This window comes from Gavia stellata, chromosome 9, assembly GCF_030936135.1.
Source record: "Gavia stellata isolate bGavSte3 chromosome 9, bGavSte3.hap2, whole genome shotgun sequence".
Lineage (NCBI taxonomy): Eukaryota > Metazoa > Chordata > Aves > Gaviiformes > Gaviidae > Gavia > Gavia stellata.
Genome location: NC_082602.1, coordinates 31,027,731 through 31,042,271, shown reverse-complemented (window position 1 = coordinate 31,042,271; position 14,541 = coordinate 31,027,731). Strand labels below are relative to the sequence as shown.

The 14,541-nt window shown below is 46.1% G+C and overlaps 1 protein-coding gene across 8 annotated transcripts in view; it reads right to left on the bottom strand.

Annotated features, from left to right (window-relative positions):
* TCF7L2 (transcription factor 7 like 2) overlaps positions 1 to 7,762 on the bottom strand; it is a 179,288-nt gene extending 171,526 nt beyond the window's left edge. For all 8 annotated transcript variants that reach the window (XM_059821221.1, XM_059821222.1, XM_059821223.1 and 5 more), the window contains exons 1-3: positions 7,574 to 7,762; positions 7,171 to 7,237; positions 6,847 to 6,971 (exon numbers count right to left, since the gene is read on the bottom strand). In XM_059821221.1, coding sequence (XP_059677204.1) covers positions 6,847 to 6,971; positions 7,171 to 7,237; positions 7,574 to 7,762 — 381 coding nt within the window. The remainder of the gene's footprint in view (positions 1 to 6,846; positions 6,972 to 7,170; positions 7,238 to 7,573) is intronic.
* Positions 7,763 to 14,541: the final 6,779 nt, after the last annotated feature.

Here is a 14,541-nt window from a genome sequence, read left to right as displayed (position 1 = left end):
ACCACACACATAACCCTGCCTCTTTCTTAAATTAGTCTCCAAGCTCAACAGTAACCTACAGGGAACCCAAAAAAACTGCTGGAGAAATTAAAGCTAAAAGTAATACCTAGGCATATTTGAGTAATCACATTATCTCGTTAAAAAACACACACACACACCCCCAGCATAGAGAAGACAGCAGCACTTCAAATCTGACTGTCCACTCCAGGAAAGCGTGTTTAATGGGGAGCGAGCTGGGAATACCGAGCCTTGCTGAGTGAAGCAGTGTTTCTCCTCAGGCCCCAGACTTCCCTGACACTTAAGAGTCAATCCCCAGATCCCAAGCTTCCCCTCCAACCATCCGTTCAAATACTGGCGGTTTTTTGCCCCCCCCCCCCCCCCAAAGTTTCTATGATTTCTCCTCGGGCTCCAACATCCCTCCTTTGTCCTCCAATTACTCTCCAGCAGCCTCCGCTCTCCCCGTGCCTCCCCCCAAAACACCACCCTCAGCATGTCCCCCCTGCTCCCCTCGCCCCTCCGCCCTGACCTACGCAGCCATCCCAGATTGTCCTTTCCAGCAGGACACAGGGCTTCTTCTCCCCTAAAAACCGCCTCTACCTCAACACCTTAATTCATTCTGCGCCTGTTTTTCCTTAACGTGGGCTTTTCCCGATTTTAAGAGGCCCTGTTTTATACACACAGAATAGTCTAATACATGCATTTCCAAGCATCCACCTTTTGCATGAAACCTGATGCAATTTTTTTTTTTTTCTCCCCTGGCTCAGTGGTACGTGAGAAAATTAAAGGACATTTCCAGGTGTCATCTGTCTTTACATGTTTGCTTGTGTCGGTATCTAGGAAATACTGCACAATACTGCCGAGACCTCTGTAAAGGACATGAGCTGAGCTAAATTTCCCTCCTTCAGCCTGGCTGCGTCACCCACAGCCCAGCCTCTACAGCACCGCAAGCGTTAATTATAAACTTCGGAGCCTACGTTAAAAAAAAAGCACAAACATAAATCAGCAGTTGGGAGGAGGAGCAGAAATATTCTTCCCTTTTGGGTGGGGAGAGAGAGGATTTCCATATCTCCCCCCCCACCCCCAGCACCACACTCCATCTCTCATTGCTTATAATTAGTGAAAGAAATTTGACCCACTGCCAGTGTCTGTGGACCCTGGATATTATAAGGCCAGCGTGGCGTCAAATATCTTAACATTCATAAGTGTTATAGGCTGTAAATAAACCCCGTGGATTTATGACCCTGCGGTGCTTGCCAGCAAACGACTGTGGCACATTTCTTTCAGCAGACCTGTCGAGGTGCAAGTTTGCCTTTGGTTGTAAAATTAACCATTTCCTTCACAAATGTGCCCAATTAGAAGTCAAAGTTTTAAGGCTTACTTACATATTTGCCAGGACGTGGTGCTGAGGAGACACCCGGGGAACAGAGCTTTAAACTTCCCCCCGAAACCTCACACACACACACCCCCAAAGCAAAACTTCTCACAACAGCCCCAGGGTGGGAGCAAAGTCTCTGATTTCACCAAAAAAACCTGGAAAAACCCAAACTGACAACCGATCGCTGTTACATTTATACGTGCCTATCGCCAGCCCTCATTTTTGGCTGCTCCGAGGCTGGGGGGAGCAGGCGTCTCCCCCCGGGCTGTGCCTGGAGAAGGATCTCCTCCCTTCCCCCAGGATAATGTCATCTGCTTCCTGTGTAGGAGAGCATTTGCTAAATCCAGGTTGTCTCATGCTTAACTGCCAATAATCCAACTTCCACATAACTCCCAGACAGCTGGGAAAAGGTCCTCAGAGTTTTTAGTCATGGTACAGAAACACACGTCCACACAAAAAATCTGCAGCTGTCCTTTTTCTCTACACCACATTTTTTATGTGATTTTGGGGCCCAGTCATGAAAGTCTGACAAATTTAAAACATTTTTACCTACATTCTGGTTTACAAGCCCCAATGAAAGCTGCAACATACTCCTCCCCCCCCCCATCTTCAACTGACAAATCAGCACATATTTGCTTGAACAAAAAACGAAGAAGAAAAAAAGGAAACACTCAACATCATCAGTCTATGTATGAATGCATTCAAAAAAACCTGGAAAGGCATCTACTGTATTTTTTTTTCAGTACAGATCAGCCACTGGTGCACCTATTAAAATTGTTCGATTTCCAAAGCAAATATTATTTTTAATGAAGTGCAGTCCTGCAATTATCCTGTACGCGCAAGTAACAGTACTGCATTATATTGTTTTGCAAGGTCCCAGAAACATGAAACTTTTCTCTAACTAATTTTCATAGCCCCCTAAAGAGAAGCTGATTGACTAAGCAATGCAGCATTTGCTCCAGAATGAAATCTTATCGGGGGGCGGGGGGAGGTAGGGGGGAGAGAGAATTAAAAATAAATCAGCTTCTTTACCGAAAATAAGTTAACAAACACACTCTGTTTGCCATTGTATACCAGCTATGCTAATGCTATAGCAGAGTGATTCAGCAATCTACCTAATTAAGCATGAGGAAAGTTTCTTTATGGAGGTTCCATTTGATTTACACCACAGGATCATCAGTTCTTATTTAATAGCTTGTTTTTACACAAGCCCAGAAACTTTATTAAAAGCATGTCCACTCAATTTAAAAAAAAAAAAAAAATACAGCAAATAATTCACTTTCCACTGAATAACTATGTATCATAAAGTACCAAAGTGCTGACATATTAAGTTGTATCTACATTATTAAACTAGTTGGTGGACGTTAATACTATAATCCATACTGCAGACATTAAACCTCAACCATAAAGATTAGTAAAGAATTAATATTGTCACATCGAGGCTGAAACCTTAACACGCCAGCCATAAATATTTCTGAAGGAGATGAAAAACAATTAGCATAAATACCAAAGAAGGGCAAGAACACCTGTTCTTTTTCAGTGCGATAAGCATTTTATTGTTCTCTATTTAAAATGTAATGACCTGTGTAATTACAGTAATATTACATTGTATTGCAAGGGCTTGGAATGTCACACTTTGAAAAGTGTTGTCAAAACAATTGCAGGGAGGGAAAAAAAAAAAAGGACCACCATTAACCCTTCACACCCCAGGGTCTCCAGCTTTTGTATTAGGAAGGATTATGTTGTTTGATTCAGCAGAGAAAAGAAAACATCCATTTTTCAAGTCAATTAAAGAAAAAAAGTTTCTTCCTGAACGTAAAACCTAGGTGAGGGGGTTGCTCTCCACCACAGCTATTCCCAGCTCCCAAACTTCAGGACCAAACGCCAGTTTACCCCTACAGTCTCACTCAGCAAGCCACAATTTAGGGGAAAGGAAGATGCAACAGCACTAGTAAAAATAAGAGTATCTGCTAGCAGGGTTTTCTCAAATCACAACTGCAACAGCACTAGTAAAAATAAGAGTATCTGCTAGCAGGGTTTTCTCAAATCACAACGCATCTATTTGCTCACCGAAAGCATTAACAACCAAGTTTAAATTTAGGGTAAAAATTACATACACCGCTTCTTCATTTACCAACTCTGAAAGGAAAACATTCTCCTTAATTATCCCTAACAGGCAGCTACCCCAGCCCCTCTGCAAGCATAGGTATGGAACTGGCACTCTCAGATGCATTACTTCATTATTGACTAGACCTCTACTTAATACACATCTATTCCTAAAAGCAATCCAGAGTGTTCTATCAAAAGCAAGATTAACGTGCAAAAAATTCTTTGACTTTTAAAAAGAAAATTATTCCTATCAAGCTTTACAAAGAGTTTGCAGTATTTAAAGCATTATTCTTGAGATAATATATTATTCATCATAAGCAGATTTTATGATACTTCATAATTCTTCACATTCCTGAAGCAGCAAAGCAGAAATTGCTGCCCACGAGTTTGCTCTTGAACAGACAATTACAGGTACATTTACAAAACACAGTAATCCCACTACACCCCCAAATAAAACAAAAAGAAAAAAATCCAGGGAAAAAAAAAAAAAAACAACAAAAAACCACACCCACAGACCTTTAAGATTCTACAACAGCAAAAGGAAAGGAAAAGCAATTTTGCTATGTATCTGCATCACCTCTTTACCTTGCATCCTCTAAAACTCAACAAATACGGCTTCAGGAAAAACTACATGAATAAAAATAAAATTCATAATTATGCAGAATCATCTATACCTTTCAACCTGTATTTTAAAAAAAAAAAAAACAAACCACAAACAGGAGAGAGAAAGATCTAGTTCATCTGGAATTGAAAGCTGGAACAGCAGAGAACTAGAATCCACCTAAAAACACTGTGTGACAGACAACAGCTATCCTGCTGATTCTTTGTAATATTCTGCTCTCCGGCCTAAATAAACAACTTTAATTTTTCCTGGCTGTAATTAAGTGGCAGGCAAACAAACAAGCATACGGAATGTGAAAGAATAAGGTTAAGAAGATAGGAGAAGGATGCTAGAGCCTGGATGTAGAAATAAGAAAATTGCCTATTGAGTGTGGAAATATCCTTTCAGAATCCATCTGATAACACAAGCAGGCCACCTGCTACACCAACAATAAACCAACCTGTAAGCTTTTGTACAGTACCTTTAATTCACGCAAACCCAACATTCCTATGGAGGCCTTTTTTAACTGTGGGGGAGCAAGGGGAGGAAGAGTACTTCCAGGAACGCTAACTGCTGAAGGATCCTATCTTCACATGCTAAGGGAAAGAGGATCTGCAATAAAGGTGATGAGGAAAAAATAAAGAACTGTAGCTGCTGTAAGAAAAATGCTTAAAGAAAAAAGGAGCGGAGGTGTGCTTCCTAATAGCCTGCGCTTGGAACAGTGGAATGCATTTAAGGTAAAATAGGAGGAAAAAAAACCAAAAGGAATGCAAAGCTCCACAATTTGTAACAAACTGATTCGTAACAAAGATTTTTTTGCCATCTGGCTCCCGGTGCTTACAGAATTTGGAATTTATCACCATCATCCATATACATGTGGTCGACCGTATTCAAAAGGAAAAATATAATGCATGCAGCCCCTGAATTCCCCTCCCATCATTACAATTGCAAACTGCAGTTACCCCTACGCTACTGTCCCAGAAATCACCTCCTTGCAAGAAGAGCCTCACAAGCTCCCAAAATAAAACCCTACCACAGCCCTGAATATATGCAAAGTCAGAAAACCCTTCTTACTACCTCCCTGTCACTCTGCGTTTACTAATCTGTGTCTACTGACATTTTACTAAGTGAAAACAAGACTGACCCGATGCTTAATATTTTAATGCTTTAAAACACTTGTAGATCTGATAGACTGAAGTTGTCCAAGCCCTCAGTCATTAGGACGGCTTCAACATCTACCAAACAGTAGATCTATTATTGTAAATCGCTATCTCGTGTTACCACAAGGAAAAAAAAAAAAAAAAGTCTATAAACACACATGGTGATGGTGGGGACGCTTCAGATTTAGAAACACCCAGAAGAAACAAAACAGCAATGCTGGACCCATCGGTAGGAATATGTAGTATTTTGTAGTCCCAGTGGATTTAGCCGTTTTTGCTAAAAATTAAAAAAAAACTCTTCAAAAGGAAAGAAAAGGTGACACTTGAGAAATCTGATGTCAGAGCAGAGCACACCGTGGGTGACACTACGAGCAGAAAAACAGCTGGGACTACAAACCCACCAGCAGACCCCAAAGTTTCCTGGGATCTGGGCTAAAACTTGCCCTACCTGCAGGCACAGGCGTGCAGCCAAGCACACCCCTGCCACTGAACCCGGGGTTAAAAAAAAAAAAAAGAACAGAGAAACAGCAAAAAACCAACAACACAAAACCGGACGCGTTCAGCAAATTGTTTCTCTGCCAGCATACTTCCAGGAGGAATTTTGCTCGACTTGATTATTTTGCTGCTGTTGTTATTAGAGCTAAGCGAGGCGATTTCTGTTTCCGCAGTCAGCTTTGCCCTAACCCCCCGGTGCCCCCCCCCGCCCCCAGCACCGCACGGCACACGCGAAGCCAGAGCCGCTTCGGGGCTGCCTCCCGCGGCACAGCCCAGGTGAGGGGGGGCCCCGCCGCCACCGGGCAGGGGTGCCGGCCTCCAGCCCCCGCAGCGCCGCCGGGCCCGGCCCGCGCTCCCCGGCAGGCGGGGCGCGGACGAGGACTCGCCGCGGGGCCGGCCGCGCTGAGGCCGGACACAACTCGCGGCGCCCACGGCCGGGCCGGGCCGGTGCCCCGCGCGGGGCACAATGAAACGGCCGCTCCCGCAGGCCGGGGGCGGGCGAGGGCAGGAGAGGGTTAAGGGGGAGGAAAGGGGAGGGGGAGCCGGGCCAGCCGCCACGGAGGAGGGCAGGAGGCGACGGATCACCATGGAAAACGAGGAGTTTGGAGGGAGCGGATCCCAGACTCGGCCGGGAGAAAATAACCCCCATCCCCAACGAAGTGAAGAGGGGAAGGGGGAGGAGAAGGGAGGGGAGGGGGGGAAAAAAAAAAAAAGTAGCAACTCCTTGACTTGTTTTTATTTATTCCCAGTTTTGAGGCTGGATTAGGTGTTGTTGGGATTTTGTTTGGTTTTTTTTCTCCCCATCCCCCCGCAGGGGAGGTTAGGAGGGCTCCACAAAACTGCCCACAAAACTGAAAGTAAAGAAAAACAAGAAAAAGGAAAAAAAAGTAAAAAAAAAAAAAAAGAGAAAAGAAACATGGCGAAGTGTAAACAAACCCCCTCCCGCCGCGGCCCGCGGAGTTTGCAAAGTTTGCGGCGCGGCGCGGGGGAGGGGGCGCCGGGCCGGGCCGGGCGGGCGAGCGGGGCAACGGGGAGCGCGGCGGCGGCGGGAGCCGGGGGGAGAGGGGGGGCTGAGGAAAGGAGGGGGGGAAAAAAAGGGCACTTACCGTTCTCGCCGTCGGAGAGAGCGATCCATTGGGCAGATACGGGCTGCTGAGGTCGGGGATCATTATAAAGGGATAACCCGGGTATGGTGGGCCCTTAAACAACCCTCCATCTTGCCTCTTCGCAGCTAACATGGCGGGGGAGACACGAGCGGGAGCGGGGAAGGAAGGGGGCAACAGGGGGGAGAGAAGGGAGGAGGGGGTGGGAAGGAAAACTTTTTTTAGAGAGTGTCCCAAAAAGAGGAGCCGGGCGCCCGGCGGAGGGGCGGCGGGCGGTGCGGTGCGGGGCGGGCGGGCGGCCGAGCCGGCCGGGCCCGCCGTACTCACCTTCCTCTAAACTTTCCCGGGATTTATCTCGGAAAGTTTCGGACCGAGGCGGGGGCCGCCGCTCCGCCTGGGAGCGAGCCGGGGGTCGGCGTGGGGCAGTTGGGGAGGGGGGTGGTGGGGCGGTTGGGGTGGGTTGGTGGTTTTTTTTTGGGGGGGGGGGGGAAGGGAGGAGGGGAGGAATGAAAGGCAAAGAAAAAAGGGAAAGGTGCGGGGAGAAGGTGGAAGGAGAAACAAACAGAACAAAACAGAAGGCATCGTTACAAGTTGGTGCCGCGGAGGAAAGTTGGGCGCCGGCGGGAGCGGGACCCGGCGCGGCGCCCCCGGCCCCGGCCGCGGCCCCGGCGAGGCAGCGCGGCCCCCGCCCGCCGCCCCGAAACGGCCCCGCGGGGGGCTTCCCCCGTACCTCCGAGTCTGAGGAGCTGTTTTGATTCGTTTCTGATTCATTGACGAGAGACGACTTGACATCAGCTAAATCCCTCTCCGCCGAGGAGTTCTCGGAGATCTTCTCCTCCTGCTCCCCTTCGTCTTTGAAAGAGATCAGTTCATCGTTGGCGCCCAGGTCGTCCCCTCCACCGCCGTTCAGCTGCGGCATTTTCCTCCTGGCTCACCCCACCAGCAGCAATTTTGCAAAAAGGGGAAGGGGGGAAAAAAAAGAAGAAAAAAAAAAAAAGAGGGGAATGGGGGGGGAAAGGAAAAAAGAAGAGGGGAGGGGGGGGAAAGTTTGCACCAAAAAAAGAAGAGTCCAAGGTGAAAGTTTCTTTTTTTTTCCCCTTCTCTTTCCTCCTGGGGAGGGGAAAAGAGGGAGGAGGAGGGGAGGGAAATGTCTCTTCTTTGCTCCTTTGCACCAGTGACTTTAGGCTTCTTCCTTCCCTTCTTCGGGATTTTCTCTTTCTTTCTTCCAGGGAGCTGGTCGGCGTGCACTGCGCGCACACGCACTCACACCCGCGCACGCACTCACGAAAAAATTAATAATAATAAAAAATATATAGGCGGGGGGGGAGGGGGGGCGTGGGGGGGGGGGGGAATAATGCAACAAACCAACCCAAGAAGTCAGCTGTAACGGGGGGGCAGCCGCCGCGGATATTGGGAGCCTGTGCCGCTCGGGTTTGAGTGAGTTGAAGTTGGACTGAGAGCTTTTCAGTTCAAAGGCGGCGCTGATTGACAGATAGAAAAAGGGGGATCGAAATCCGGAGGAACGGAGAAGTCTGGGATCCGGGATTATTGACAGGGAGCGAGAAACACACCAGGCACTTAATGAGATGCAGGAGGGGGCGGGGGCTCCCCGGTGACGTCTGCATAAATAAACAGGTCTGGGGCGCGGGAGGGGGAGGAGGAGGAGGAGGAGGGTGGGGGAAGTAGGAAACTAACAATGATCCTTTTTGGCATGGGAGCGGGAGGGCGAGGGGAGGGGAGCGGGCTGCGGGGGGGCTGCCGCCGGGAGGGGGGCCCGGGACGCAAAACGGGGGGGGGGGCGGGCGAAAAAAAACAAAAAAAAAAAAAAAGAAAACCCCCTTCGCCCGGTGGCCCAGAACTGCAGGACGGGGGGAGGGAGGGGAAAAGCGCCCGAACGAGCGCCCCTGCCTCCGCTCTCTGGAAGGCACCAACTTTTACATACCGAGCATTCATAAACATACCATCTCCGCGCGTCCGGATTCTCCTGGAGGATGTGTGCCCTCCTCATTTGTGTACATGTGACGGCGGGGCGGGGGGGGGGGGTAAACCGTTAACATTTTTCTTGCCACTCGTCGGAGGTAAGAAACTCCAATCACCATAACCACTGTAATGTAGTAAACCCCTTTTTTTAAGCAGCACTTGCTCCTTGCATTTATTACGGTTATAACTCGCAGGATGAAAATGCGCGAGATCACTCGCTGAAGATCAGATATTTCCAAATTATCTTATAGCAAGGCATAATATTTTTTGGTCCTTGATGTTAAAAAAAAAAAAAAAGAGGAAAAGGAATGTGACTGCTAAGAAGTTAATTAGCATGGCAGGACGGAGAATCAAGGACTCCCAGACTTCAGAAGTGAAAAGTTGCGGTGGTGGCGTAAACATCACGCTGGGGGAAATCAAAGTGAAAGCGGGCTGGTCCCCGCAGCGGGGGGAGCCGAGGGGTCCGTCCCGGGCGGCCCCGGCCGCGGGGTCCCCGCGGGCTGCGGGGGCAGCGGAGCCGCCCGCCCGGGCCGGGGCCGCGTCGCTCCGGGGCGCCGGAGACAGCGTTTTTGTGAAGTCACTAGCCCGAGCTCTGCCCGCACAGCAACAAAATGGGGAGCAGAATAATGCAGATGCAAGAAATGGCATCTGTTACCCGAATATAATGTGGTGAGGGGAAGGGGAAAACAAATTGATCTTCCAGCAGTGACAAATTGTAACAATGGACGAGTCAATTGGAAACTTTAACATGGGCAAGGAACAAAAGGAGGGGAGCGGGGCGGTGGCGGGGGGGTGTGTGTGTGTGAGAGACAGTAATTTCAATGGGCATTAGTAAATTGCCTAATGGAAATGGTGTTAGAAAGCAGGGGACAGGCTGTACTAAATAATCCAAACATTCCTCCAGAAATCTAACCTGCTGCTCATGCTAAGGGCCATTCAGCACATGGGGTTTCCAAAACAAAGCCAATTTGTCATGCAATATTTAGAGTTCGGGGGTTTCAGCTAAACTGTCTTCTATAAAAAGAATAATAAAAATAATAATACAGAGATCGGCAAGGCTAACGCGCATTCTCAGGCATTAAAAAGTTCACACAGAAATTTGCATACTAAAGGAAAAGATGCAGACAAAATAGAAATAAAAAAATCACTGCAACTTACAACTTTAATATTAATCAGTAAAGCAGAAGTAGAGTGAAAGGAAGCATGAAAAGAAGTAAAACAAATGTGTACATTTAATCAGACAGGATTGCATAGGACACAAAGAACAGGGCTAATTAGTCTCAGCAGGTAGGGACTAACCTTCAGACTTCATAAATAAATAAGTCTGTGAACAATGTCTAAGTGGGAATATGGAGACAGAAAAGGGATTATTTCAAGACACCGAGTAAAAACGTGAAGAATGAAATACTTCACTGTTAAGTCAATGTACAAATGCAGGGAACAGTTTCTTTTTCTAATGGTCTTTTGACTAACTTGCTTTTTACTTTCAGAGATTTCACTAAATAACCGTCTGTGGGCAGGCACACTCCCCATTTGCCCCTGATAATGTACTTACTGTCTTTGCTAACTAGTGCCTTGCAGAGTGGCACCTTAATGAATATTCTCCATTTTTGTTTGCCTTTTGTTTTTTAAAATGCCTTTATATCCCAGAACAATACGAGATATGTGACAGACTCCTATTTACTTTGCAGGGCCATGTGTTATAACTTGATCCAAATGAACAAAAACAGTTGCACAGTTTTGTTTTGTTTTTCAAAGATCTTCATACAATCTGCTGTGGTGGTTTTTTTTTTTAAACAAGTACACTTTCGCTTTAGTCCCAATGTAGTTGCTAACTCCTTATCAAACATCATCAAAAGCTGGTGTTCAACGCAGGCCCAGTCATTGCCCAAAGCTGGTTGCGGAAGAAGGGCCTGATTCTGTAGAGCCTCACACATGTGAGTCACATTTTTGGCAGACTGTTCGTGAGGATGATGATACACCTGGACTACTCACGCAAGTAATGTTACTCACATGAGTAAATGTCGATAGAAGGGAGCTCAGCGTTGTTTGCCCCAATGCCACGTGGTGGTCCTAGGTTGGTTCTGGTGGCTTCTGGCTGGAAGGCTGAGGGGCTGTGCCCCAGCTGTGGAAGGCGTTGCCCGTGCATGTTTGCACAGCTGGAATTTTGCCACCACAGTAGACTCAGAGGAGCTCCACGAAGGGCTGGGAAACTGCTTTCTAGCTTTCATGGCAACATCAAGTCCTTCCTATTGCAAACTTCTAGGGTTTTTTTTTTTTTCAAACTACAGCTTATAACTAGCTTGGTTTTGAAGTCCAGGTATTGTTGACGGTTACTAAACCGACACGGTTTAATTAAGGTAGTCCAAGTCACTTAGGACAGCTTATGCGTCTTATTTGTATTATTTTCCTTTATGTAACAGTTCTTGTTTCATGCTCGGGGAAGTAAGAGTCAATAGGGGTTAATAGCAGCTGTTGAGTAGCAGTTTCTCAGGTGGTACCTTAGATTAAAAAAAAGTATAGTCTTTAACAATGAAAGAAACACAATATTAAAAAAAAAGTCAAGGTAATCCACTGCATGAAATATGTTTTATTTTTTGGATACCCGATTTTAAGTAACAGCTGGCGAGACAAAAGCCAGGTGCTCCAAGTTCAGTCTTCAAGAGGTGTTGGCTTTCTTGTCCTGACCTCTAGATGACAGACGAAGAAGTGGAAGCGCCTCTCCCCAAGCTTTTGTAACTCTCACAACTTGGTACAACATACCAAATGCTGAGCAATGGGTTTTGGGTTTTGGTGAAATGGTTTGGTCACCATTTTACGCTTTGGCACAACATTTTGGACCCAAGAATCCTACAGAGTCTCATGAAGAGCCATGGCAAAAAAGCGTGTGAGGTTTGCCTGCCGGTTCGCATTGCAGTGAACTGGAGGGGGAAGAGGTTGACCAGGGGCAGCCAAGGAAACGTATTGTTTTATGAAAAATGCTTTGGAATTTTTAATGTCTCACCAGAGGCCCAAGTCTATATTGGAGAAATATGGTCTGCTAACTGCCAGCTGGATCTCCTGGCTAAAGTTTATATATCTGGGGTGAGTCATCTGTTTTCATGGTCTTTTCCAAAAGGTCCCAATGTAGGTTGCAATGTGTAAAACTCAAGTTATTTATTTTAGAAAGATAAAAGGACTTTGGTTGACCAGGCTGGGATTTGAGTCTACAGCTCAAAGGAGTCCGTATGTTTACAAATAATCCTGGATCATTAAATCTGCTCTGAATGTCAAAAAAGATTTCAATATTGAAAAGGTTCCAATAACACGAAGAAAACACATCTGCCCAGTGCCTTACCAGTACTGGCTCTTCCAAAGTTATCAAAGAGGAGAATTTTTTTTAGTGCAGACAAGATGACAGCGTGAAAACACAGAAGCCATGGCTCCTTTCTGCAGTCATTTGCATTGACCAAAACAAGCACGCATGAAAATTCAAGAAAGCTATCAAAAGGGAAAATATCAACAAACAACCAGATCGTGGTGCTACTGCTAGATTTCTTCATGGATTTAGATTTCGCATGTACTGACCAGGTCACGGTGTGTTGTTTGAGCAATAGGTGTGGGCTTTCTATCTGCACTTGATGGAGAAACATTGGAAAATCAGGTACCGAAAAACCTTGTGCATTGTTTGTTTTCAACCTCGTAACACAGCCTTTCGAGCTACGCTGTGCTTCCCGAGTCATGGCTATGGCTCAGTAGGAACATAGTTCCCTTTTAGTGCCTAAACCACAGCTGTACCTCTTGCTTTTGTAAGGGATAATTCTGTCCAACAATAAAATGGTTAATGGGTAGAAATATGCATTCTTACAGGGATTATTCACACTTTATCATGAGGTGATATCAAGCACTATAGGAGTGAATGACAAGAAATAGGCTTCTGAAATACAGAGCCCTCCATAAATATACCATTTTTATTGACAACATGTCTTTTAACCCTAATAGTAATGGAAGAAATCCAATAAATGAAACATTTACTGCATAACTTGCCTTATTTTCGGGTGGCGTCTGATTCCTTTCTAGCTGTCTCTAGAAGATGTTTTTAGCCTAATTTGCTCCCTAGAAATTTCACTCACTAGAGTTATACATCTGTGACGTTTCATTGCCTGAAGCCAAGTCTGAATAAGAACTTTCTTAAGATATACTTATCCTAATGCCAGTCTACAAGAACTGGGCTGCTTTAGCTTGATTTATTTGTGCAACAGAGATATGTGCACCTATATAGCTGGCCATTGCCTCAGACTGGATCTAATATTCCTAACAGAAGCAAATAAATAAAACTAGCAAGTTTAGCCATGTTTAGTTACAAATAGACACTCTTAAACTAATCACACTTAGATTTGTATTTTTATGTCTCTGTTTTCCAAACCACCCAAAACAGTAGTCCATTACATTTACAAAATACTCTCATTTCACAGGGGAGGACTTGAGTGTAGGTTGCTCAGAGGCAAACATCAAACACTGGCCAGATGCAGTATGCTTTACTATCTAAGAAATACAAGATGGCATATAAGGAGCTGGAGCACAGAGGTCACCGGCTGAGATTGCAGACCAGTGCCTGGCTGGTTCCCTCTGCTTTTCTACCTGTTGCCTTTGGCACCTACTTGGGCAGTCAGTGCTTTGGAACATGGGCCCTCTTTTTGCTCGGTGGTTTTGCTGGGATGCTGGCCCCTAAACAGAGTTTGTGGATGGTAGGGCGATACGGGCAATAAAATGATAATAATTTGACTTGCACTAATGCAGCATCAGTGAGGGTGGTCTTGTAGGTGAACTGTGTCTGAGAGCAGATGGTGGTAAGCGATGAACCTAGCAAGCTTTAAGCCACGAGCATGCCCTCAGCCAGAAGTGACTGCCCTTTCAACTGACACACAGTAATTAGCTGCGTATGCATTTGTAGTCTGTTGCAATATGAGGTAAAAGGGATTAGTTTTGCAATGGTCTAGGAACATGAACATGCGCCAGCTGCATTCCAGCTGTAGGGGTTCTGGCTGATGGATGGCGAGAGTCAACACAGGGGTAGTAACTTCTTAAAACAATCAAGTTTAACAACATAGGATTATCTGATCATGCCATACAATCACAGAAACACTCATGTTGGAAGGGACATGAAGATGTCTCTAGTCCAGCCTCCTGCTCAAAGCAGGTTTAACTCTGTATTCAGACCCCTTTGTTTAGGGGTTTGTCCAGTCAGGTTTCAAAAACCTCCAAGGACAGAGATGGGACAACTAGGAGGTAGGACTTCGCATTTGTTCTTATTGAATTGCATAATGTTCCTGTTGGCCCATTCCTCTAGCCTCTCTAGCTCCCTCTGGATGGCAGTCCTGCCCTTGAGCATGTCAACTGGTCTTTCCAATTTGGTATAATCTGCAAATGTGATGAGACCTCCTCCAGATCATTGAGGCAAATGTCAAAGAGGACAGGTCCCAGAATAGGCCCCTTTAGTACTCCACCTGCCACTGACAACCAGGGGTTCAACCCATTAACCACTATCCATTGAGCTTGGTCATCCAAACAGTCTTTTACGCATCTAGTTGTCTACCCATTCAGACTGTAATGTCCTAACTTGGATGCTAAAGTCTGCTCTCCTGAAGCCTCAGGTTTGTGCTTCACTGCTTGTTGTCTTCACTCCTGTCAGGATCGTGAGCTCCTTGTAGTAACTACAGCCAAGGCTGCTGTTGATCT